Source organism: Phaethon aethereus (genome assembly GCF_964289735.1).
Source record: "Phaethon aethereus genome assembly, chromosome: 7".
In the NCBI taxonomy this organism is placed as follows: Eukaryota; Metazoa; Chordata; class Aves; order Phaethontiformes; family Phaethontidae; genus Phaethon; species Phaethon aethereus.
In genome coordinates, this window is record NC_138583.1 from 2,567,826 (window position 1) to 2,593,190 (window position 25,365).

Below are 25,365 nucleotides of genomic sequence, written 5' to 3' on the forward strand. Positions count from 1 at the left end.
ATGATGATCTTGGTACTGGATGATTTGCTTCTGGAAGCAACTATTTATCTCCGTGAGGTTAGACATCTAGGTTTGACTCAAATGTCTGAATCAGTTGACATAAAGCTCTCTTGCTACTAATGTAAACAGGTAAAAACAAGATGATGAGCTTTCAAGAACAAATCAAAAGCATTCTAAGTGTGTAAAACAATATCCCAAGAAATGACAACAGCAGTGTGGGTTTTGTCATTTCTTTGTTTTTTTAATAGCTCTTATTTCTAAAGGAACCTCAGCATCAAGGTATTTTTATGTACCTGTCATGCATTTTTCAGTGTCATAACTTCCCCCACACCAGTTTGCAATCTTTTACTGCCATCTCACTGACAAGTTCATGAAGAACATGCTTAGTATTGCGGAACATTTACAAAACACTGTCTTCGCTCCATAATGCTTTCTTACCTCTATTTGCAGGAAGACAGTCCCTGGTGGTAGATTTTCTGGCACGCAGACAGTGTAGGAAGCATTAGTAAAAACAGGGCTGTTGTCATCAATATCCAGCACCTTGATCGCTAAAGTTAGTGTTGAATGGCGGGGGTCCACAGCTCCATCTGTTGCTTCAACAATAAGTTCGTAATAGTCCCGTACTTCTCTGTTCAGTTTAACTGCTGTATAAATGCTACCATTTGACGTGATTCGGAAAAGATTGTTGAAGTTTGCCAAACTGTAATGAACTTGACCATTAACACCAGCATCTGGGTCAGTAGCCTAAAGAAACAGAAAAAAGAATGATGTTTTAATGCACATTTTAAATACAAGGAGTAACAAGGTAAGCTAGGGTGATATTCTACAGGGCTTGTGTGGCTACTCAGCATTTCTTGCTTACAGCAGCTTGCCTCTCTCTGGTATTTTGCTGAAGACAAAATATCACACAGAAACAATTCTCTTAATTTGCAGTGACAGAAGGTAGGTTTACTGGATCCCAATTGGACTTTGAGAGAAAATACACATTCACTTGTTCAGCCTTGGATAACGGGGCACGTAAGCAGAAGGCAAACTAGATGCTTTTAAAGTCAACCCCTCAGGTACTTCTAATGCTGAAGTATCTTCAGCGTTAGGTGGTGTCTGAGGGGAATTTTTATTTTACACTGTGTCGTGGTTAGCCCCAGCTGGTAACTAAGCACCACGCAGCCGTTCACTCACTCCCCCTCCCGCAGTGGGACGGGGGAGAGAAATCTTGTGGGTTGAGATAAACACAGTTTAATAGGACAGAAAGAGAGAAAGAAAGAACAAGAATAATACCAACAACGGAATGTACAAGAACAAGTGAGGCCCAATACAGCAGTTGCTCACCACCCCATGATCGACAGCCCATCCCTGAGCAGCGATTTCCGCCCCCCCGGCCAACTCCAGTTTATGTACTGGGCATGACGTCGGATGGTAGGGAATATCTCTTTGGCCAGTCTGGGTCAGCTGTCCCGGCTGTGTCCCCTCCCAGCTCCCCGTGCACCCCCAGCCTGCTCGCTGGCAGGCCAGCACGAGAAGCTGGACTGTCCTTGACTGCTCAGCAACAACCCAAAACATCAGCACGTTATCAACAGTTTCTCATCCCAAATCCAAAACACAGTCTCACACTAGCTTCTGTGAAGAAAACCATCTCTATCCTGGCTGAAACCAGGACACACTGTTTGATTTAGGTGTTTCATTGCTGCTCAAATCCTTACAGAGTACATGCTTAGATGAAAGACAGATGCAGTCAGCAAATAGCTAGAATGGAGACATTAGTCAGAAATTTTCATTTCACTTAACATGTTTGTCACATTCAGAGATTTTTTCATCATTGCTCTCTGAAAAACTACTTAACTTTCTATAGGTTGTTTATCGTGCTCTTCAAAACCAAATGTTATCACATTTCATCCTTATTCTGCACTCACAAGAGGCAGATAATTGCATTAGAAAACTGTTGAGATTTTGTTCAGTTCGTATCTTTGTTCTCACAAACTAAACTAAATCTTAAATTTCAGTACCAGCCAAATAATTTTTACTATTACGTAACTGCCCTTATAGGGATGGACAAACCTCCTACGTTTTCCCTAGAGCTACCAGGCCCTCAACACAGTCTGAATGCTGACCTCTTATTTTTTCTCCTCTTAATTAAATTATGGCTTGACAAACAACGTTATGTACATTAAACAAAGGGCATTCTGTAAACAAGGTATTTTCATTTATTTGACTTTATAAATGAGGCTACAGGCACCTGGGAAGATCGTAAGAGATTTTCATGTTTTGTCATCAGAACAACTGTCAGGAAGTTTCCATGAATGTTTAATTCCAGTGAAGGTATTCATCGTAAGGCTTTGTAATGAAAACATTTATCTTCCTAGAAATCAATTAAAAGTTAATTAAAATTGTTAATAAGAAAAATTTCACTGTGCTTTTCCCTGTGCTACAGCAATGCGCTAAGCAGTAATGGCTACAACTTCATAATGACCTGGTATGTCTATGGATAACACATCCTTTTCATTGACATCTTTCAATGTATGGTTGATTTCCTTGGTTTACGATCAATTCTATTTCCTCCATAGTAGTAACTGATTTGGGGGAGAAGGACCTAGCTGACATACTGGAAAACCATCAGAAAGCTACTCAAGGAGAAACGTTTAAAGTATACACTAACAGACACTTAGCCCTACTAAAGAAAAGCAAAGTATAGGGAATGCAGAGTAAGTTGCAGAGCTTCTGGGTAAGACACTAACAGCAAGATTCACCTTCATAAGACTTAATCTCCAACATGTGCATGAGGTCAGTCCTCATATTTAGCCTCTAATTTAAGACAAAGCCATATTATAGCAATTAAACTGATACTAAACACCCAGACTTAAAAACCAAACACCGCCGCCCCACTCTCTAAGAGTAATCTGAAATACTACTACCCTTGGAAACTATGAGAATAAACCAGGCAACACTTCTATTTAAGATTAATTTGGAAGTACATTTTTGAATAGACAAACTTATTTTTTAGGAAAGTAAATTAAAATTACTTTCAAATATATGGCAGGCTTTGCAATTTGGTTCCTAAGAACATGACTATGTATGCTGTAAACTCATTTGTGTACATCCTTGGGCATAAACATCTTTTCCACATTCTGCAGGACTGATTTGTTTACGCACTGAGTAGCAGGCAAATCATCACTATTAAATCCAATTAAAATAATTGTTATAGTACCACCGTAACCCTGGTGAGAAGTCAGCCAGCGACAAGTGAAGACAAACATTAGCTCTGTGCATTTTTACATATCTTAGTCCTGTGCTTCCACAGCACAGAGCAAATTCAAATTTCGGAAGAATGCTCTGACTGAATCCTCAAACAGAAGTTCGCTGCACTTTGTCCACTAAAATTTCTATCATATGGACTCTCTGATTATCTATTAGATTAAAAAAAGTCAGCTTTTCTCCAAGCTTCCTGCTTTATCTGTGGTGTTACACCAGTGATGACTACTGCCTATTTACAAAGCCACCATCCCATTGCTTGGGCAGCGCTTTGTGTTCCCCATCTTTAGAATCACAGAATCATTAAGGCTGGAAAAGACCTCCAAGATCATCAAGTCCAACCGTCAACCCAACACCACCATGCCCACTAAACCATGTCCCGAAGTGCCACGTCTACACGTTTTTTGAACACCTCCAGAGATGGCGACTCCACCACCTCCCTGGGCAGCCTGTTCCAATGCTTGACCACTCTCTCCGTAAAGAAATTTTTGCGAATCTCCAATCTAAACCTCCCCCTGGCACAACTTGAGGCCATTTCCTCTCGTCATATCGCTGGTTACTTGGGAGAAGAGACCAACCCCCACGTCACCACAACCCCCTTTCAGGTAGCTGTAGAGAGCGATGAGGGCTCCCCTCAGCCTCCTCTTCTCCAGACTGAACACCCCCAGTTCCCTCAGCCGCTCCTCACAGGACTTGTGCTCCAGACCCCTCACCAGCTCCGTGGCCCTTCTCTGGACACACTCCAGCACCTCAGCGTCCTTCTTGTAGTGAGGGGCCCAACACTGAACACAGGATTCGAGGTGCGGCCTCACCAGTGCCCAGTACAGGGGCACGAACACTGCCCTGCTCCTGCTGGCCACACTATTCCTGATACAGGCCAGGACGCTGTTGGCCGCCTTGGCCACCTGGGCACACTGCCGGCTCATGTCCAGGTGGCTGTCGACCAGCTCCCCCAGGTCCTTTTCCACTGGGCAGCTCTCCAGCCACTCCTCCCCAAGCCTGTATGTAGCACTGCGTGGGGTTGTTGTGACCCAAGTGCCGGACCCGGCATTGAGTCTTGTTGAATCTCATACACCAACCAGCTCCCTTGTCTGTCCTCAGCTATAACAATGAGATACAAATCACAGATATTATTTTTCTCTGGGCTACATCAACATTCTTAACAATTTCTTCTATTAGGTAAGGTCCGTTAGGAGTAAAAAAGATCAAGGCAAACGCTGAGCACAAAATTGGCCAGATTTCTTTCTATTCCCCATAGTGCTGTCTCTGTCTCACCGTAACTTCAAATCCCTACACATCTGATCTTGCGTGTATGCGTAGGATACATGCAAAACACATTTTTCTCCCCCTACGATAAGCCAAAGCCGTCAAAGTTGAGGGCAGCATAAGTGATAATCCATATTTATAGAGACGATCACTCACTCCTCCCCCGCCACAGTGGGATGTCAAGACCAGACAACAGAAGAAAGAACCTACTCGTTTCTGCCTTGTTTTCCTGCTGGAAGATTTTTTTTTTTTGGTCACATCCACCCCTAACCCAAGTCCTCCTTCCCCTCATCCCTACGGTCGTGAAAGGGAAGAAAAGCATCAGTTTGAGCTCCTGCAGAGGCAGAGCCAGGTAACAAGCAAGAGAGCGAAGGAGCCCGAGACATTCTCAACCTTCACACAAGCTCTACTGCAACGCCCGAGTTCCTATCCATGGTATTACCCCAAAATCTGCCAACACATTCTGGTGTTTGATCGCTTGCAATCACATGCAACACAGAGTTGGAAAATTTGGAGAGGAAACTAAGCTGATTTTGCTACTCTGGGTAAAAGAAAAATTGATCCCTCTACGTGCTTGCAGGTTTTCCACTTTCTTATTCAAACTGGTTCAAGCAGCCTGTTAGGCAGATTTACTACACCAGCGTTACACAACTGAAGAGTTCATAAATTCCCTTAAGTCACAGTGGCCTAACCAAAAGGGATCTTGTCAGGATAGAGGAGCCTGCCTTACATACATCTAAGGTAATTTATTTCCTTTAAACCAAGAGCATCTGCAGGAGAATAAATGAGACTTAAAAAAAGAAAAAAAACAAAACAATCCCTTGCTGACTGGCCCCTCTTGCCAATGCTGCAAGAGATGCAGAAAGATGAGATGCACTTTCCTACCTCTCCCATCTCATTATGTTTATTCAGAATTAGGAAGAGCATATTTCTAGCGGTAACTACTGCTGTTATTCCAGTAATTCCTCAGATCTACATGACTAGTGTCTCACAAGGATAAGTTATTAAGTACTCCATGATAAAACAAACCTGGAAACCTAGGAATATGAATAATTACTTTATTTCCTGGAAAATACATCCCACCTTTACTGGAGATAATCTACATAGTCTACCATAATCTATGAGGTGATGGGCTTTATCTCTTGTTGTAAGTTTAGATTTGTGTTGCCAACATTACTAACAAAGCCTCATGAATATAAACCAACAGTGTTCCAGAGTAACAAATTATCCTCCTTCATTTCCAACAGCTTGAAAATACAATTCTGGCAGATTTGAATTACCAAACTATCTCTTGAAGGATCATTAACTCTGAAATATAATGACAAGAGCTTAAATGTCAACAATATTAATTATATCATTATCTTTCTTTTCAAAAGAAATCTCCTATTAATATCCACAACTCTTGCTCACAAGGGGTAACAACAGGATTTAAGCAGGTTAATTGACGGTTTATGCTTGCACTGCTGGGGCTGGAAAAGAGCAGAATAAGGCAGTGTGTTGTTATTTGTATTTGTCTATAAAGCAGAAGCAAACATGACAGGTATCCCCTCATTAAAGCTGCAAGTTGAAACACTTCTCAGGGGCCACTTTGCCACTAATCCAACTTCCTGCAGACTAAATTTTCCTTCAGGTCTTCTCCAGGGACAGAAGTTCCCCATGAACCTTACCCATCCCAACAAAAGCTCCCGATCTCCAAAGGCCTCTCCGCTATTCCAGCAAACACTGCAGCTCGAGGCAGGGATGGAAATTGTGCTGGAGGATACAAAGGATGCTGCTGGTGGGAGCCGAGTTATTGTTTTCATGGATGATAACATGATATTTTATTATTATGGGTTGAAAAGATTCCGAAGCCCCTCAATTGTGTCAAATTGCAAATCAAGTGTAGGTGGCAGTGATAAATTGGATTTTGTACTTGTTTTTCAGGATTAACATCTCCTAGATGCAGTAAGAGGCCACAGATATTTGAAATGTTTCTGACCTCTTGGTGTTTATCTCAAAGTATTTTGAGGAGGGAAAAATCAGTCATCCATAAAAGTTTGGAATTTTTCTTCTTCCCTATATTTCAGAAGGGCTTTTCCTCTCTTTCATGTCTTTTTGCCTGCTTCTATAGAGCCTTTCATCTCCCTATTTCATTCATCACACGTGCTAAGCAAAGGAAAAGATTTCTGTCAGCTGGACTCAAAATAATGTCAAAAGAAGTAAGGAAACAAGGAAATACCCTGGTCCTTTTCCCACATCCTTTTCTCTTGCTTCATGCAGTTAAATTAATAAATCATGCTCCTAAACATCCACAGCATCGCTGTATGCCCATTACAGGTAGCTGCAATACTCCCTTGCAGCCCAAAAACCTACAAGAGTTCATTTCTGCAGAACTTCCGACAAACCTGACATTCAAATTACATTATTTATATAAAAGAAAAAAAAAAACTTTTACAGACTTGAGGATTAGAGAACTGCAGGTTTTGTACAAGTTTCAGATAAAAAAATTATATAGTGCTTTTATTCTGTGTTTATGCTCAACTGACAGAAGGCTTTTTAACTTACTTGATTCTGCTATATAATTTCTGACATGCCACAAAACTTAACGTTACACTGCAAGAAGAGACAGAGGCTTAGTTACAATGTGTGATAAACCTTAAATGTTCTGAATTATTGGGCTGCAAAAAAATGACCTGATGAAGAAAGATGATATAAAGAATATACAATAAAATTGGACACTGTAATATCAGGGGGCAAATTCAGTAATCTATCACTGGCTGGGGCTGTCCAATTGGGTGTAGCTAGTCTAAAAAAATTGGAGTGGCAAAAATGAAAGCCAGAGGCAGCAACCTCAAATTTTGTCTACCTTGAAATTTCAAGGGAACTCCTACTTGTTTAAGAGAACAAACTAATGCCCTGCACACACGTGATTTTGAAAATCACTACAGGTTTTGTGTATATCCTCCACGAACTTTTTTAAAAAAAAAGTATCTTATTGAACTACCAAGTTGTACCAGCTTATCATTTTTCTCCTAATTACACTTAGAGTAATTTGTTAGGGTAAAGGTAGCACATGGAATATTTTCAAATACTGACATATTTTAGCTGTTATACAAGCTGGGACAACCTTTCATAATTACTTTCATAGTCAATGCTAATTCCAGTGCATCTGGAGGGTTAGTTCAGAAACCAATTAAATGTGACTTTAAATAAAACCACACAGTAAGAACAGTTAAATGCTACAAGCAAATATAAATTAAAATAAATGAAAATTGGAAAGCTCATGGCTACAAAAATAGGATACAATGAACTGGTGAACTTCCTACAAAAGTTAATCACATTGTAACACGTAAAAATAGACAAGCTTTCTTTAATCTGGCATGCAACCAAATCCTAAATTATGAGACTTGCACTGCCTGTTTTTACTTGAAAGATGATTAGAAATTTTGCTTTTATGATGAGTATGTTCTTTGGCAGTGACATGATCAAGCAATTCAGAGATTAAACTGATGAGTATACATAATAGCAAAAAATAAACCCCAAAGCTTTCTAAATCACAGATGAAATATATTTATATTGTTTAAAATCTCCACATATAGCTGGGCTCCCAAACATTTCTCTAATACATTAACCCTTTTTAAAGTTATTTTTGTCATTTCCCTAGACTGCTGGCTCTCCTCATAAGCCCACCTAATTAGCGAACATTAGGATTAGAATCTGAGCTGGAACGTAACAGCCAACATTTGGCTTTGAAACTACTTATCTCACTGGTCAGACTCTTAAAATGCTCTCGGTTGTGTTCTGTTGTCTTCTCCTGTTCACAGAAGAATACTTAAAGGAAATTAGTTTTCTTATATTAACTACAGATACCAAGGCCACAACATCTGAATATTAGAAAAAGGCTAGACACCTGACATGTATCACAAGAAAACTCCCCAACTTCTCCTACTGGGCAGTCTTCAAAAAAAGAATCACTAATCCAGACACTGTTCAAGTCACAGAACAGCATCTATAATGAGAGGCTGCAGTCAAAAGTTAGTAGGCCCAATATAAAACATTCTCATTTGTAAGCTCCAGAAAACCGTAATTTCTTATCCCAGTGACACAAATCTGAACAAGCCAAATCTAAACAAACAGAATCAGCCATCAAAATACTAAATGGGCTTGGATTAGAGACATGAAACCACGGATCCAGGAGATCTAGTATGGCATCAGGCTGAAAAAGATGAAAGGGCTTAAAACCAGACTGGGATGCAAGGTGCCAGGCAGACAAAACCAAGAATGTCTTCCATTCGAAAGTCCCCGGACTCTCAGTGATCAACTGCCACGAAAGGGAAAGCGGTCAAAATGCTTCTCCAGTAACAAGTATCAAAATTCCGACTGCATTAAAGCACAAATGTTATTACTCCGAAGACAAACATTTACATTAATGCACAAATATAAGATCGGAAACAGGAAAGACAAGAGCATGGCTTTTGAAATCCATTTAGTTTAAAAAGTCACTTCATCTACCACGTTATGAGTGGCAAGGAGCTTTCTAAACCATTTGATCTGTGTCTTAAGCTCACCTAAGTTCAATAAAGCACTGTAAAGCTGAGGGAGTGTGGCTGCAGCTGCATGCTGCGAAATACCCTCCAGGAATTATACAACGCTTTAGGGGTGTCAGCAGAAAGAAGCTAATCCTGCATGGTCTAAGATGGGAAAAAAATGGCACAAATCTACGATTGCATCTGTATCTTCTCACGCCGCAGGTTTGGACTTGAAACCGTGACATCTATCTTCTTTTAACAGGCTAAAGAAATTTGTTTGTTACAAACAGGTGAAAATCCAACTAGAAGCACATGGGATGAGGACGTCGACTTCAGCTACGGCTGTCATTTCAGTTCTTCTCACAGTCTAAGTAGAGACGCAGCCTTTAATAACTATTATGACAGCTAATTATAAAATCTAAGAGACTAAGACTCTAATACTAACGGGAAAGAAAGAAAAAATTAAGTTAAAAAAATATAGTGAGCACTATTCATAGAAGTTATAATTTTCTGCATTTGTCATTCTTCTTACATATCCCCTTCCAGGTCTGAAAGAAGATAGTCTCCAAGGCTTATCATTTTGAGGAAAGCAAGGAGCATATCATTTAGCTTAAACCAAAAGCAAATCCCAACACCTCTTCTGTAAACAGCTTTAAGCAACGTTCAAGCCAAGCTGATGCGAGCATGCCCTGTCATGCACACGCAAAAGATTAAGGGCAGGCTCCATGGACGCAGTGATTCAGAGAAGCTACAATTCTTCCACCTTCATCAGGTATTAGGGGCTGACAAAACTTGATACGGGCTGGGCAAGAAGCTAGAAGTACTTGCAACAGGACTTGAGCACGTCCATGCCCTGCTGGCAACGCTCTCCCCTCTGCACGTCTTGTCTGACGTGAAATTGTGGAAGTCTTTACGTCACCAGCATCCCTATGAGCATCTGAAGGGAGACTGTGCTGAAAGCCTTGCTAAAGGCCTCTCTCACCTACCATGTAGACAACTTTCTTAATAAGCATGCAAGAAAATGATACCACAAAGGTCGTATCAAAAAGACCTTGTGATGATCCAATCAGTTGTAAGAAACTACACGGACGTTAAAGAAATGAGCACAAACAGGAGCTCAAGAGTAAGGGTTTATGAGCTATTTTGCACTGGAAAGCTGCACCTCATTCCCCCCGCCATGTACACAGTGCCAGTCATAGCACTAAACGGTAACACATATATTGGTGATAGATGCACACATTGCAACCAAATACAGAAGTCTAAATTCCCTCTAGTTGTGGTCCATCTGCCATGTTATGATTCTCTGGTTTTAGATTCTGATCAATTTTTCATCTATTCTAAAATCCTAGCCACTCATGTTGTTCTTACATATATTAGATGAATTTGAAAAACATTGTTAGGTAATGTATTAGGCAGTGAGCAGCAGTCATGGGCTCTGAGAATTTGAGATTTACTTCAGAGGCCGTGATTTCACTCCTCCCCAAAGGGTTAATTCCCTTCCCTCATAGACTGTCCTCTCCTGCCAATAAAGCTCCCTTTTTTCTGGTCATGTCCTTTCTCCTCCACCTCTAAGTTTCCTACAAGTTGTCTAAAGGTACAGGAGACCTGAGAATTTCATTTTAGAAGCTTGTATTTTTAATACAGGTAAGGTGTAATCTACCATGCAGGCTGTGGGAAATCATATCGTGTTCTATGAGTCTTCATGAAAAACACATGACCATGGTGATTTAGGTAACGGGAGATTCCTTTCTAGACTTTTTACAACAAGATCTTGTAATATAATACCTCAAAAGCATTTGAGGTGGTTTTCCTGCATACTTCTGTATACACAGAATCATGTAGTTGTAAGGCATCTCCAGTGGTCATTTAGTTCAACACAATAAGCCTTACTGACATCTATGAAATTTAAACTGGGCTTTAAATCATGAGACTTGCAGGGTTTACCACCTTATGAATTTAAATAAAAGCTTTTAAGAATTCACTGTTAGTCACAGACAGAAAGCTCTGTTAGGAAACTGGCATCATAATGACATTTTGTTAGCCTTCAAAAGTGACTGTTTGCTTCTTTACACAACACCTTTAAAACACTTCTATACCATCAAAATGTCTAGAAACAGTAGACTGGTGCCATATAGGCTGTCTCTGTCTCACTTGTCTTACAGTTTTGCCTTGCTTTGTTCTGTAGTGAACAGATGCTGTTGGATATATACCACAGGTATGAATTTACATCTATTACATAAATAGAAAAGCAAAATATTTCCACTGTACAGTACAATCAAAGAAAGTCCTCCAATCACTTTTCCAACAGGTAGAATAGCTACAGCCTAAAGAGCAACTTTCTTCCTTCAAGCATTTCTTATTTTAAAGAAGCAGCAGATGACAGAAGTATTACACACACTGTTTGCAAATTGCTTTCATTATTGGAACTTATTTATACTGTCTCCATTTTAGGGAAGACCTGAACATCTGATAGGGGTCGGCTTGTCCACTGCCATGTAATTCTTTATCCACATTTTCCTTCTCATTTCCTTTCACGTCCCTATCTCTCCTTGATACCAACATGTTCATGTTGGAGATGTTCATGTTCACAGTGCAGATCAGTGACACAAAAATACGCCTACAATAAACAAGCGATGTACGTGTGTGAAAGAATCTGGGTAAATATAAAAACCAGATGAATAAAAACTTCAGCCGAGTGATTTCCTTTCCAGGCCCCACCAGGTCAACAGTTTCTTATTTAACCACAGACTGCGTTTTTAAAGTCTGTAACAAACTACTCGGGCCTGTCTTTCGCTGAACAAGAATGCGCATCTGTGTGCGGATTTTGCAGTCGATACATCGATCCCCACCTAGATTTCATTCCACTTTTTTTTACCTCCTAGGCACCTGGTATTGATACACTGTACAATGCAAGACATTCAGATGCCCTATCTTCAGCAGGACCTCGGCTGTTTTAGACTGCAGTAGACAATGAGGTGCCTGAATTTCATTGTCAAGTTTCGCGTTTGAAGCTTTTGGTTTCCTCCTGGTCCTTTGTAAAGTATTTCATTCAGCATTTCTCCTCCCATCTTGCTGGGGGACCCCCGTGATCAGACATGAAAGAACAGCAGGGAATCTAATGCACCTCTGACTGCCCCAATTTAGACAACACTGTGTAGAATAAAAGGGATTTGAAATACATCTGCTACACTTTCAGCCTTATCCTTTCTAGCTTTTGTTCTTTTAATCTTCAGTATGCTCCTCAAATCCCCACAGGCAGCACTCCTATGCCGGTGCCTTCAGGAACTCCAGCTGGCAGACAAAGAGCCATCGGAGTGGCGGCGAGTGAGCGCACTCAGAGTGCAAATACTGCAAATACCCATACCAAGCCCTCCCCTCTTCGGCAGAAAATCTTCCATTGCCCTTGTTCTGCGCCTCCTTGGGAAACAAATTCCCAAACGCAACCTAAGCCCTTATGGGAATCCCTTTTCAAGGCCAGCTTTCCCAAAGTAGAGCACAGAAATCTCTTGTCTGTGGCAGGAGTTATTCATGGGAGTGTCTGACTAACTGTTTCATACCCCGAGTTGCTTATAACCTTGCCTGTGTTAGGGGAGAGGGAACAAAAGGAGGGTGTGAATGTGATTCATCACATGTGTTCCGCAGAGATGAGCAGACAAGAGACATGAAGTTTTGCAGTCTCAGGAGAGGAAAGAATGAGAAAGCCCATACAGAAAGTCAAGAATGGGAAAAACATTTCAACAGCTGTTCACATTATCTAGACTATATCTAACATTTTAATATAGGTACTGATAAAATTCGTTACAGCTTTACCTTTCTACTTATTGACTTCATAGAATATATCCCCAGACTTACCAGTATTACTATCATGTCAACTGGCAATTGTAAAAAAAAAAAAATTGTATATTAAAAAATAATAATAGTAGCTGCTGCTAATAATCAAACCATGTAAGAATTGATTTTGGTGGATCTTGCACAAATAAAACAACGGATTTCAATATAAAATACAGTCAAATCGGAAGCCGATTAGAAACAAAATAAATTCGGTTGGGAGGGACCCTCTGGGGGTTTGGTCACTCCTTCAGCAGCCAGGTCATTGCTTATGTTTTATTGCCTTAAGCAGCCCACAACTTCCTCTGCTGCTGCTGCTGCTTCCCCCGCAGACTGACACTGGGCTCAGGTGATCCTGATACCAAACCTCACCAGTAAAAACCCTGAGGCATCTAAATAGCTGTGCACCTTTTCCATACCCTTGGTCACTAAATCCTCTGCCTCAGTGAGCAGCAGGGCCTGTACCTTCTTGGGTCTTAAGATAAAAATCTCTTGCTATATTCTTCCCCATGCAAAACGGGCAGCCAACATTCAAGCAGGAAAGGGACACCACAAAACCCGTTTGTTTATTTTTTTCCCAGTCGTCTAGATCACTGCTTACTCTGGTGGCTTTCGGGTTTCTGTTTGCAATGAATATAGTAAAAGACATTCTGAAAAGCAGGTTTGCCAGTCAGCGGCTTAATTCTTGGTAGTGAAAACACGTGACACAATAAGGACTACCTTCTTTTACCAGGCTATTTTCATCTAAAACAGGCCTTTTATATTTTAACCACATTACAGCTGCTGTACAAAATGTATTCCCAAAGAAAACTCTCCCATACCTACAGTGGTTCTAATGTACTGTGAAACACACCACCACAACAAAAGCTATTTCAGTTTTTAAAGAAGAATAGACTCAAACAACGTAGCTACACCTAAATGCTCATCGTCCTTATTTCAATAATCTCACTGAAGCCAGAAAAAATTCCAAATGCCCAGATCATACTTTGCTATACTATCTATTTGTGTTGTCAGTATGAAACATTAGAAACTACGTACGTTATTACGTACGTTATTTGTGCTATAAAGAGAAAGCTTTTTCCATCCAGAGGCTGGGAATTAGGACTGGTGATAAACATGACAATAAATGATATAACCAGTTTCTGTCATTCCACAACTACGAATAAGCTATCAGAAGACTTCATTAAATATTTTCATTTCAACACAACTTAGAAATAATACTAATTTATAAGATAGAGAGGCTCTGTTGCAATAACTTCTTTTATTTTATAGGTCTATCCAAGCTAAAAATCAACCCAATCTAGTGTTCGAGAAGCTTATTGCACCTTGAAGGCACCCAGCAAAACACAAAATGGATTTTAAAGATATTTGGTACTGATGTGAAATATCATGTCTGTACACTTCAGGATGCAAAATGAAAAATGACCACATAAGATGAACACAATGACAAAAACCAAAGCAGTAACTTACCTATCTACGGAAACCGTTTTAATTGCAGGGATCCTAATGTCTATATGTACACAGGTTTGAAACAGCCTTTGACATTGCTAATATTTCAGTCTAGCATAGTAAAATTGAGCTTTAGGAAAACCGTAGATCTTCATCAATGCTGACAAAAGTTACTTCCACGTGAAAATTGCACCTGAGCTTGGGCAGCTTCAGAGCAGTACCCGCCTTTAATGATACCAGCTTGTACTGCAAGCGGAACATAGACATACATAGAACCACTTCAGTATAACTGCAATTGAAACTGTACTGAAGTAGCCTACAAAACCTAAAATATAACTTGAATGAAATCAAACTCCGTGAGTAAGTAATGAAATCAGAAGGAAACGCAAACCTATCCCAAAGAAGCACTTCTTTTTCCAGTTTATAACTACCAGAAAACAACTGAAGTTCCTTCAAAAAGAACATAAAGTTAAGAAGAAAGATGACAGACAAGGAACACTGATAGACACCTTACTGAATAACAGGAATTTGGAAAGAAACATGGCCATTATGGTTATATGCTACCCAATATGGTTCCCATGCTACCCAAAATGTCCTATTCTTTCTGAAGGTACTGCTAACACAGCAGTTAAGGAACTCCCATTTTCTATTGATACGGTTGCTACCAGAAAGGCAGATTTTTCGCCTAAATTCCTGAAAAAAACTTGCTTTCAAATTCATCTTTTACCTACAGCTCACACTGCATCCAACCTTTGTGCTAACCCATCACTGAAGGAAATATGAAACATTACATTCAACTACTAGTTAAAAAAAAAAAACAAACCTCATACTTCCTTCTTTCACCTGACGTTAGGGAACACTGACTTTGCATTCGGTAGTCCAGAAGACCCATATACCTTAAAAACATTTACACAGCTTCAAATCACTCAACCATACCCCAAGCACAATCTATTTTTATGACAGGTAATCAATTACTTCAGTCAACAGTTTAACTGTTTTTCCCCTTAGTGGCCTTAAAATATTTCTGATTGTGTGACAATTTTATATACATACGCATGACTTGTTCAGTATGTTAGAAAAACATTTTAAAAGAAATCAGTAACAGTATAAAAATGGGACGATAATGTAACATCGTAAATCTGTTATCAGCAAGCTTTTACTGTGGTGCCTGTCTTCAAAACCAGTTTTTGAATGTGTTATTTTTAAATGAAAAAGCCTTTTCAGCTATTAAACATAGAGAGAAGGAAATCAATTCTGTTTTTTGAAGTCCAAAAGGTGACTTTGTTAACGTAAATGTATCTGACAATAGCCTGCATTTAAACCTAGGCCATTTTGATGTGAGTTTGTCTAAGGTACAATTACTTTTGTGCTCTTTCTGAATAGTCTGGACAGTTTGGGTAATAAAATAAACAGTTTCACTCTGCACACTTAATAACTTACCCTTACTTGACCAACATAAGCATTGGCTTCCTCTTCCTGTACAGATAGGTTTTTAGGTAGAAACATATCAAAAACTGGTCCGTTGTCATTTACATCCGTCACCACTATATTAACAGTAGCAGTTGAGGTCTAGAGAGAAAGATATCATGATTAACAAATTACCTTTATTTTACAATTACACAGATGACAACTGGTCAGCAACCTTACTGCTATGTATCAGACCCCTCCAGTACAGAATCACAGTTAAATAATCGATTTTTTTCACATGCTTTTGTGAAACAGGAAGCATTATTAAAGAATTTATTTTTACATTCCTTTTCTTGTAAGACAAAACAGGCTCGTGCCTGAATAATGTATTAGAGATGCAGGAAAGACATCAGATCTCTTTTTTCTTATATGGTGTTTTAAGGATTTAAGGGTCTTTCATTCTGAGTGGGGGAAAAAAGCTAGAAAGATCAAAATTTGCCAGAACGATAACTTTGGAAAGAAATTACTCATTTTACTAATCAAAATACGCTACTGCGATGATTAGCTCAGATGATTAGTCAGCCTCTTAGCTGGCACAGTCACGCTACCACAGCTCCATGGCAAGCTCAGCTGGCCTTAGCTCAGAGATCTCTGTATCATCCTTCACCCACATCACGCCTGACGTGCTATTAAGCACTAGCGCATCAACTTTAACATACAGAGAAGCGCCTAGAGGGAACAGCATAATTGACTATATATAACACACAGAAAATGTCAACAAACCACGTCTGTGCTCCCTACTGAAATTTTCTACCCAAATCAAAGCAATCGGGGAGTGAAATACTTTGTTTGCAGATCTTCACAGCTTGAGTCAGATCCCTTTTCGCTGGTCCTATATACCGCGTGTTTCAGGCACAAAACACCACATTACTGTATTAAATACTTTATTGTATTTTAAATCAATTCAACAAATGCTAACAGAGATACTTGCACTCCATAAATTCAAATCCAGCATAGCAGCAAGTACCATTGCAAACTGGAGCTTCAGGTTTATTACAGCGTAAGATCGTAATGGAAACAGATACATCAGCTAACACTAGCTACTTCCCGCAGTTAGTTATTTCAGAATATGCCTAAGCATTGGCATCTCTGCACTGATGCTGTGGGGCAGCAGTGGATAGGGCAGGCTAACCTGGTATTGTGCCATTAATCTGTGAAGACTTCCTTCTGTGTTTTATTTAGTTCACATGCAAAGAAAATACAATTATCTGATTATATAAATACATCCTGTTAGACAAGTAGACTAAGGAGGATGGATGCTAGAAAGAAACACGTGTGAAGTTTAACACCGATGACTTATTGCTGCAGATTGCTAACGCTGGCTGTCCAGGCTCTGTTTTGTACCATTCCCCCAGTGACAAGAGTATTTGTAACGATGTCTATGCTGCCGCCATTACCACTGTGGAGTATAAAATCAAACACAGTGTATTAAATCAGCTTGCCTGTGCTGTATCTAGATGCCTTCTGATACCAAGCTACTCTGCATCAAGCTACATGGGGGGAAATCTATCCAACACTACAGTCACACCAATTACATGGTGCAGATGCGACTCCTGAAAAAGTCCTTTGCTTTAGGCGCAAGACTAACCAACCCATTAGAAAGTGGCACCTCACAGGTTTCATAAAGAAACCCGTAACCATCCTCCCTTAAAACACAGTAACAAAAAAATTCTGAATGTAAACCCGCATCTCCGTATGCCTTTTCCAAAACATCTTCCGGTGCAGTACCTCCCACGCTACCAACCTCAAGCAGTTTTACACCCTCATAGGTCCCTGTCGTAACTGCCCAAAATAAACGCAGAATATCGTCTAATTTTCATTAAGGGGTGAGCTCCCTGTATCTGCCGCATGGGAAAAGCACTTGCAAAGGACAACTCATGTCCTTAAAAGCTACTCGCTATCTTAATAGTATTTGGTCATGCTTTCATTGCTGTGTCTCCAGTTCAATCTGATAACTTACTCTCTGCAGGAGAGATCCTGTAACAGGTCAATCTCCTTCCCCTTCCAAATCCTGCGACTTGGCAAGTGGCCCAGTTGCCGGTGCTGGAGTCAGCTGCCTCTTTTCACAGCTGTAACTCCGGCTGGTGCGTTTGCGCAGCGTCCCACGTACTCACTGGGGTGCTACCTGTGCCAGCAGGCTTCGGCAGAATCCCTCTTCACACCAGCACGGCAGAGAGCAGACCCCAAACACACACAAGTGGCATAAAGAACACCCCTGCACAATATAGCTCTTGCAGGGTAGAGAGTTGTTCTACAGTTTTTGTATGGAGGCAAATGCAGAAAACACATCTGTTCCACAATAAGCACCATACAGTAACTAACAGTACTTCAAAAGTAAAGAATACAGAATATTTTGAAACAAAAAGATGCTTTCAGGCTATCTTCTTATATTTGCTTATGCTCAGTTATTTGCTAATTGTTTCTGAAACTGCCATTCCCACATTTAATTTATATGAGGAAAATGTACTTTACAATTTATGCATCATTGTCAACACCAAACACACTCCAGAACGTTTGCTCTGATGTGCAACACGCACTGAATGTAAATCAATCTTCTGAAGCTAACTTGATTCCGCAGAATACAGGGTAATAAAAACTCTTAGATTTAATAAACTGAGAGAAATATGGCATAAAAAACATTGGCTTAAGACAGGCAGTACTTCTTATTTTGAAAATATTTCTCTTCCATTCAAGAGAATTTTAGTGAGATGTGTCTTATAATCTGCGGCATGTTTGCTTCTGATGACGCTAAATCAATCCCCAGCAGCTCTTGGAAGAGCCGCCAAAACACGCCTTTGCATCTGCAGAATTCCGAATCAAGTGCTGAAAGCAAAACTACTGTTGTGAACTACTTACATGCCTAACTTCTGTACGGCAGTGCACACCAGTGAGGAGGGACTCACGTGCTTATTTTAGATAAACATAGCAACACGTTGGGAGGAACTCTTATGAGCACTGCTTCTAAATGGCAGCGTTTTTCTAAACCCAAGCAACTCTCTGCTCTGGAGGCGTGCTATTAACGTGACCCTGCAGAAATACTTTTCTGTCTTGAACAAAAAAGGGAACTTTTCTTCCCTTCAAGCCTTCTCGAAACCCAATCATTATCGTATTATTAGAAATACAGAGCTTACTGAAATACTGGAATAAGTCTAGAAGGGGTCATTTGAAGAAGTACCAAAGGAGACTCAGGTTTGACCTAAGAGGGGACAGTGGAGGCAGCAGGGCAGGCTGAGCTCTGCTTAATACAATCTGGATTTGAAGATGAACTTTAAGCTCCTTTTTAACATCTTCATCACTGATGTAGAGGAGGTACCGAAGCACGCTCTCCTCAAGCCTGCAGCCGACACCAAACCGAGGGGTTTGGGCTGCCATGCCCAAGGATCTCGGCCAGCTGAGAAATGGGCCAACAGGAAGCCTAGGGAATTCAGCACGGACAAACGGCCAGTCCTGCCCCCGGGAAGGACAAGCCCCTCGCAGGGGCCGGGGCCAGGGCCTGCCTCGGCGGGAGCCGCTCTGCGGGAAAGGCCCGTGCCCGTGGGCAGGCAGCGAGGGGAGCGGGAGCAGCTGCGTGCCCCGGCAGCAGCTCAGCGGCTGTATGCACAGGGGACCAGCCCGGAGATCCAAGGAGGGGATCATCCCCTCCACCCAGGCCTCTGAGGACCACACTGACATACTTGGATAGTGTCAGGAGAGAAAATGAGTGTGAACCGAAACAAGAGAGGTTGGGACTGGACGTAAGCAATAGCTTCTCCCCATGAGGACAAAAATGAGAGCATTTCAGCATGATGAAGCACAAGTGTTTTCTATACATTGTGCTCCAGCTTGTCTTCACGCTGCAGACAGGTACTGGGAACTTACTCTCAGCACTCCCTGGATAAGAACATGAAGAAACAAGTTTTTGATGCCTTTTCGTCATTAGATAGATATTACCTGAAAAAAAGCAATAAATCAACTACCAGCCTGAGTCGCGCATATGAAGAGCGAAAACTTTCTTGAGTTATTTTATGGGTTATTCTGTAATGTAATGTAGGAGTTGTCATTGGTGCTGAGGGATTCCAGGTCAGACTAAATCCTCAGACTAACAAGAACTGGAAAAATTGAAGAGATTTTCCTTAGCTTAGTTTTGCAATTAAAAAAAAAAAAAAAAAGAGTTGAGGGATTTTATAAGAAGGGAGAAAGGGAGGTAGGAGAAGAAACATTTGGAATTGTTTCTCAACTCTTCTGTTATCTAAGAATTTTAGTATTTTCCAAATTGATGGCAATACTTTTACTCACCTTAAGAATCCTATGTTACCTGCCAGCCAACACGGCCACAGATGATAGTGCTCCACTTGTTACAGAGTCTCAAGTCATACTTAAAGTTTCACTTATAAACTAAAAAAGCAGTATTTTTTCAGAGGAATAATATTTTATTGAGATGCCAAACAGGAAAATTACTTTATAAAATTAAGTTTTCTGTTCTTCCTAAGCTTCCAAGGGTACTAAATTAAGATCCTGTAATAAGACCAACACTTTAAATATATCCTCATTTTTATATTAGTCCCAATTTAGCAAACTATCAAAAGTGGATGCACTCAGGGGCAGGAGCACCAAGAAGAGCATTCATAACAATCTCCAGGTTAGCAGCAATGCCCCTGTGTTCTCTTCCTTTAAATCAGTAACAACAAACTCTAAAATTGAGAAAGAATATCCCACCGATGGAGCAACGCCAACCATTTACATGAAGTGGTAGTTAGTTGGCTACCTTTATTTCTTCGAGATGCATAGAGCAGCACTTCTGCCATTAACGTCAGAAACTGCTTATAATCAAAGATTTAAATAAAATCAACATTTTTATATCCCCATTAGATGGCTCCAAAGATTTGCTTAAGCTCTCTGCAAGCCACAGCTTAAGACCGATGTGCTGTTCTGAAATAGCCTTTATTAGACAACTAAGAATAAATTACAGTGGCTTATTCAGAACTGCAGCATGGAGCAGTGTTGGTAACATCATGATCATTCGTCCTGTGGATAATGTAAAAAGTCACCAGCAACACTAAAACCACATTGACTAAATAATCGTTGCTTGGAAGTTATGTTCAGGGCTAGCCATAACCTCTTTCCAGTCTGTCACTGGAACAGAAAATAAGAAAGTGAGTAGACTGTGGGTCACACCCTTTCTTACAGCAGCCAAGTAACTACCTCACAAGATCACTAAGGTTGGAAAGGACCTTCCAAGATCATCAAGTCCAACCATTAATCCAGCGCCACCATGTCCCCTAAACCATGTCCTGAAGCGCCACATGCACACGTTTTTTGAACACTTCCAGAGATGGCGACTCCACCACCTCCCTGGGCAGCCTGTGCCAATGCTTGACCACCCTCTCGGTAAAGAAATTTTTGGCACACTAGTCAACAGGCAAGAAGGACCACAGGGAGTGAATGCATGCTCTGAGGATAAAAAGTGCCCTGCGGAGGGGATGAAAGTAAACACACTGAGAAATGCTCGCTATATTTTGCACAAAGCCCAGTTTCTTGTACCGTGAGAGAAGCCTCTAATTTCCTATTACCATTTTCAACTGCAGGTAGCAGTGGCTGCCTGAAATCATGCCTACTGTCACAGAAACCGCACTTGTCATTACCTTCAATTCTTCCGCCGAGGAAACCTCCAGCACACAGACAGACAGGTGGTGATGCTTTTAACTCTGTCACAACTCATCACACCAAAATTTTTAAGTCAGTAATGACGAGCACGAGGAGCTATAAGAGCAATTCTCACCTTTGACCACCAAAGCAGCAAAAGTTGTATTTACTACTTAATTATACTTAAATTTATATATAAAATCACAATATATAATACTATATATTATATAATATACAGTATGTAATTATAATATATAATTATATCAAAATTATAATAATTTTTATATATTTAAGTATTTATTTATAGAAATACTTGAATTTAATATAATATTAATTCCGATTGGGTGCCCGTTTACTTCTGCAAAGCCAGCTCTCCTGTCTTGTTGGGGGTGGGGGGAAGATAGCTGTACTGCATATCTCGTAGCCTCAAGAGTTAAAAAAAAAAAAATTTCAATTCTCTTCGTTCATCAGTTCTCACACTTCAAGTGCTGTAACATATATCTGGAACCTGTGTCCCAGCTTCCTACAACGTTACTGTCCTCTGTGTTTGGCTCTAGTCTTGTACCACTGCAAGGTGACCTGAGTGTGACAGACTAAAATTAAGGCAACGCTTAGAACTATCAGCAGCAAAAAGCAAGCTTTTCCTTGCAAAGCCTGGGGAAAACAAATACAAGAAAAAGATGATGTTTGAAGAAAAGATATTTGAAGAAAATCAGTTGCAGATAGAATCTTTTAATTCTCCCACTTGATTGTATACATACTATTTTGTTCGTTACACACTCCAGAATGAAAGCAAATAGTATCAGGAATTTGTTAAGTAATTATGAAAAGTTGCAGTGTTTTGTAGAAAACCCTGCAAGAGACAGTAAAATAGCACTCTCTCATGAAACAGAGCTGCTGTTTTGCTAAAGCTCTTGACAGATGTTTAATTACCACTAAAAATCTTTAAACAAACTTGGGTGGTTCCACAAAGTAATGAGAGAGAGACCTAATTCACAATGGGTTTTGTGTATCAACTGAATGGACACTCCTCATGCAAATACCAAGGTAGTACAGTAAGGATGCCTAAAAAACTGCCTTGGCTGGTTTAAAACTAGGCATTTCTACAAAAGATTTGTCAAGTATGGTTCGGAAAGGTGTGCTGAAGTTATTACTGGAAATTCACACAAGGAAAAAAGTAGTACAGCCTCATATCAGGCATTTCCTATTTATTACTGAAGCAAAAAACTGTGTTTGCTTCTCTCTTATAATAAACATGAGTCAAAAAAAAAGATCAAGAGCTGCAATTTATAGCCTTCTTAGGGCCACTAAAATAGTTCTTACGTATATAATTCTCCCCTAAGCAATAAATGTAACGTTTACATCGCCTCCACAAATATGTTTTGTCCTAAGTATGCTAGGCCCTGATAAATGTTAGGGACGACAAACTTGAAGGAAATTTCACTTGTGCCTTATTTTATTTGTACCCTGCCATTTAAATTGAAGTTGGGAATAGATGAGAGCATTCTATGCCTTGGAGAGGAAACATTCTTAGCTCCGATGTCAAGCAAGCTCATTAATTTAGACAAACTCTAAGACAAACGCTATCATCTCTAGATATAACTAGTTTGCAAATAGTAAGATCTGAGGGAAAGCCCAAGGCCTTATTTCACCGAAAAAGAAACTGTAAATAATGCTTCTGATCTACATATCGGGACTTATCTATATTCAGAAAACTACACTTAAATTATGATATCCAATATATTGCTATTCTTTACCAAACAGGGGAAACAGCTGCTCAGATCTTAAGATACTGGGAGTGGTAAGTACCAGAATAAAATATACATGAACTGTGTAACAGGTAAATTGCCATGCTGTCCAAGTTCAGTGCTCCAGGAGAGTGACAGCCCCAAGAGGGATGTTGCTAACGGAAATCTAATAATGCCCGGTAACGGAGGATGACAATGAAGTGCCCGAGTCAGAAAAAGCGATGGATAAATACGCGCAACTGGTTATGGCCTTGTTCACTGACCTTTTTGAATGCACAGAAGCTGCACAACCACCACAAACAACGTCCACTGGGCCATGGGGAAGGGGGAGCATGTTATTCTTTTCTGGTCTGTTCCTATCAGCAAGGCTGCAAGCCTCAGGTATTTTCAGACCTTGTTTCCTTCCAGTGTAGGGCATGAGAACTTTAAAAGCGGTATCTACCAACCCTCTACACCTCTCCAAGTTATAAAGAAGAAATGGCCAGCTGGACTGCAAAGAAATTTAGGAGGGAAAAGAGGCTGAGGCGGAGGGAAAGACAAGGCTGGAGCTTGTCAATAATTACACTAATGAAAAAAAGATCACAAAAAGCCTGTGCAGAAGATGAAGAGAAAAGTTGTCAAACACACAAAAAACCACAAATCCCCAAAGGGTTTCCCCAAAGGAAACCTCCCAAAATTAAAACCTGACACATCCAAAGAGACGATACAAAAGATTAGAACGTCAGCAAGAAAGGAAGAAAAAAATCATGTACATTTGAGAAATGGCCTTGACAAACGCACGGGACTTGATGGGATAGGTCTCCGCCGATACGCCAGTCACCGGCCAGGTAACAGCCAGGACGCCAGCCCTGCGAGTCTGTTTGTGGAAGAGTATCGATCTGCTGTCCGAGCAGCTGAAAAGTATCTCAAGATCACAGAAGTGAAACATTACTGTTTCTACGAGATGAACCGGCAGTAGCTGCTAGCTTATATCCCAAGCTGTAGAGCTGAGGCTAAACCACCCAAAATCAGAGCACGCTGTGTGCTACACATCACCCAGCGCTGTTGGAGGCTAACGTACAAAGTAGGCTACATTTGTCATGCAGCCCGGCAGAGACAAAGCTGTGGAAAAATGGGTCTGCATCTAAACCAGAAGTTCAGGATTCAGTAATTTCATTACAAAGGGATAAAGCTGTGGCATCTCTACCAATGCCCTTATATCATGAACCAAACCTGAGAACTTCAAAACAGGTGAGGAACGGGGGCTGCCCTAGCCTTCAGTTGTTCTCCTCCCTTTCCTGCATGGGTTAGCTGTTTACTTGGAACTGGAGACTCCATGGCTGTAAGAACAGAGGTTTCTGCTAACCTACAAGGCCTGCCTGAAACACAGGCTCAGCTACAGAGGAGTCCAGGGCAAGGAGCTTTCAGAGGCATGTCTCCTCTTCAGCGCTCTAGCTTTGCACATACAGCGCTGCCTGAAAAAGTCAGCCCCACTCGGGTTTTCCAGCCTAAGCAGAATTCACATACATGGTATTTACTGTCATGACTGTGGTATTACCACATCTACGCAGCAGGAGTAACGCATACCCCGCATTTCTGTTGTTGTGAACTCTGCCGCAAGATCTATTTTAACATAGTCCTACTTGAACTTATTTATTTTGGCATACAAAATGCTTCAATAGTCCTTGGTGCAGAACTGTCTCTCACCTTAAAATAATTGAAGTCATTTTTCAAAATGGAATTGCAATCTGCTCAAAATCTTTGATTGAAAGCTGTATCCAATCTATTTCTTTATGAGGATTACTTAAATCATCCCTTCCCTGTCAGCATTTGAAATCAATGCCCTTACGGGGAATATTATCCATGCAATGCAAGCAAAGAAGTTTCACAAACACTGGAAGTTTGGGAAGTCTCCTAAAGCTCGCCCTAATAAAAGAGCTGATGCACGGAGAAAAGCTTTCTCTCACGGAAGACGAAATCTGGCCGGACAAATTCTTCTCGTGCAAACTGAAATTTACAGATCAGCTGAAATTTTTAAGGCTTTCTCAAACGAAGTACATAACTTGTCAGGAAAATAAGTAACAGGCAGTGTTTCTCTTCAGTTACGGTTTGTATTGCTGAAAAGAGGAGGAGTTCTTTAGAGGAGGCAGTAAAAAATCATTTATCTGTTGCTTTTCATATATTGAAGAACTATTCCTTCCCACTAGACCAAAAAATCAAAATGAATGTGCTACATTAAGGTAGTACTAAAG

General features: G+C 40.5%; 1 protein-coding gene across 4 annotated transcripts in view; it reads right to left on the reverse strand.

Moving 5' to 3' along the window:
* The window catches only part of PCDH15 (protocadherin related 15), a gene marked incomplete at its 3' end in the record, with an annotated part of 380,126 nt that overhangs the window by 126,222 nt on the left and 228,539 nt on the right, over positions 1–25,365 (reverse strand). For all 4 annotated transcript variants that reach the window (XM_082002568.1, XM_082002565.1, XM_082002567.1 and 1 more), the window contains 2 exons: positions 15,738–15,866; positions 439–744 (listed from right to left, as the gene is read on the reverse strand). In XM_082002568.1, coding sequence (XP_081858694.1) covers positions 439–744; positions 15,738–15,866 — 435 coding nt within the window. The remainder of the gene's footprint in view (positions 1–438; positions 745–15,737; positions 15,867–25,365) is intronic.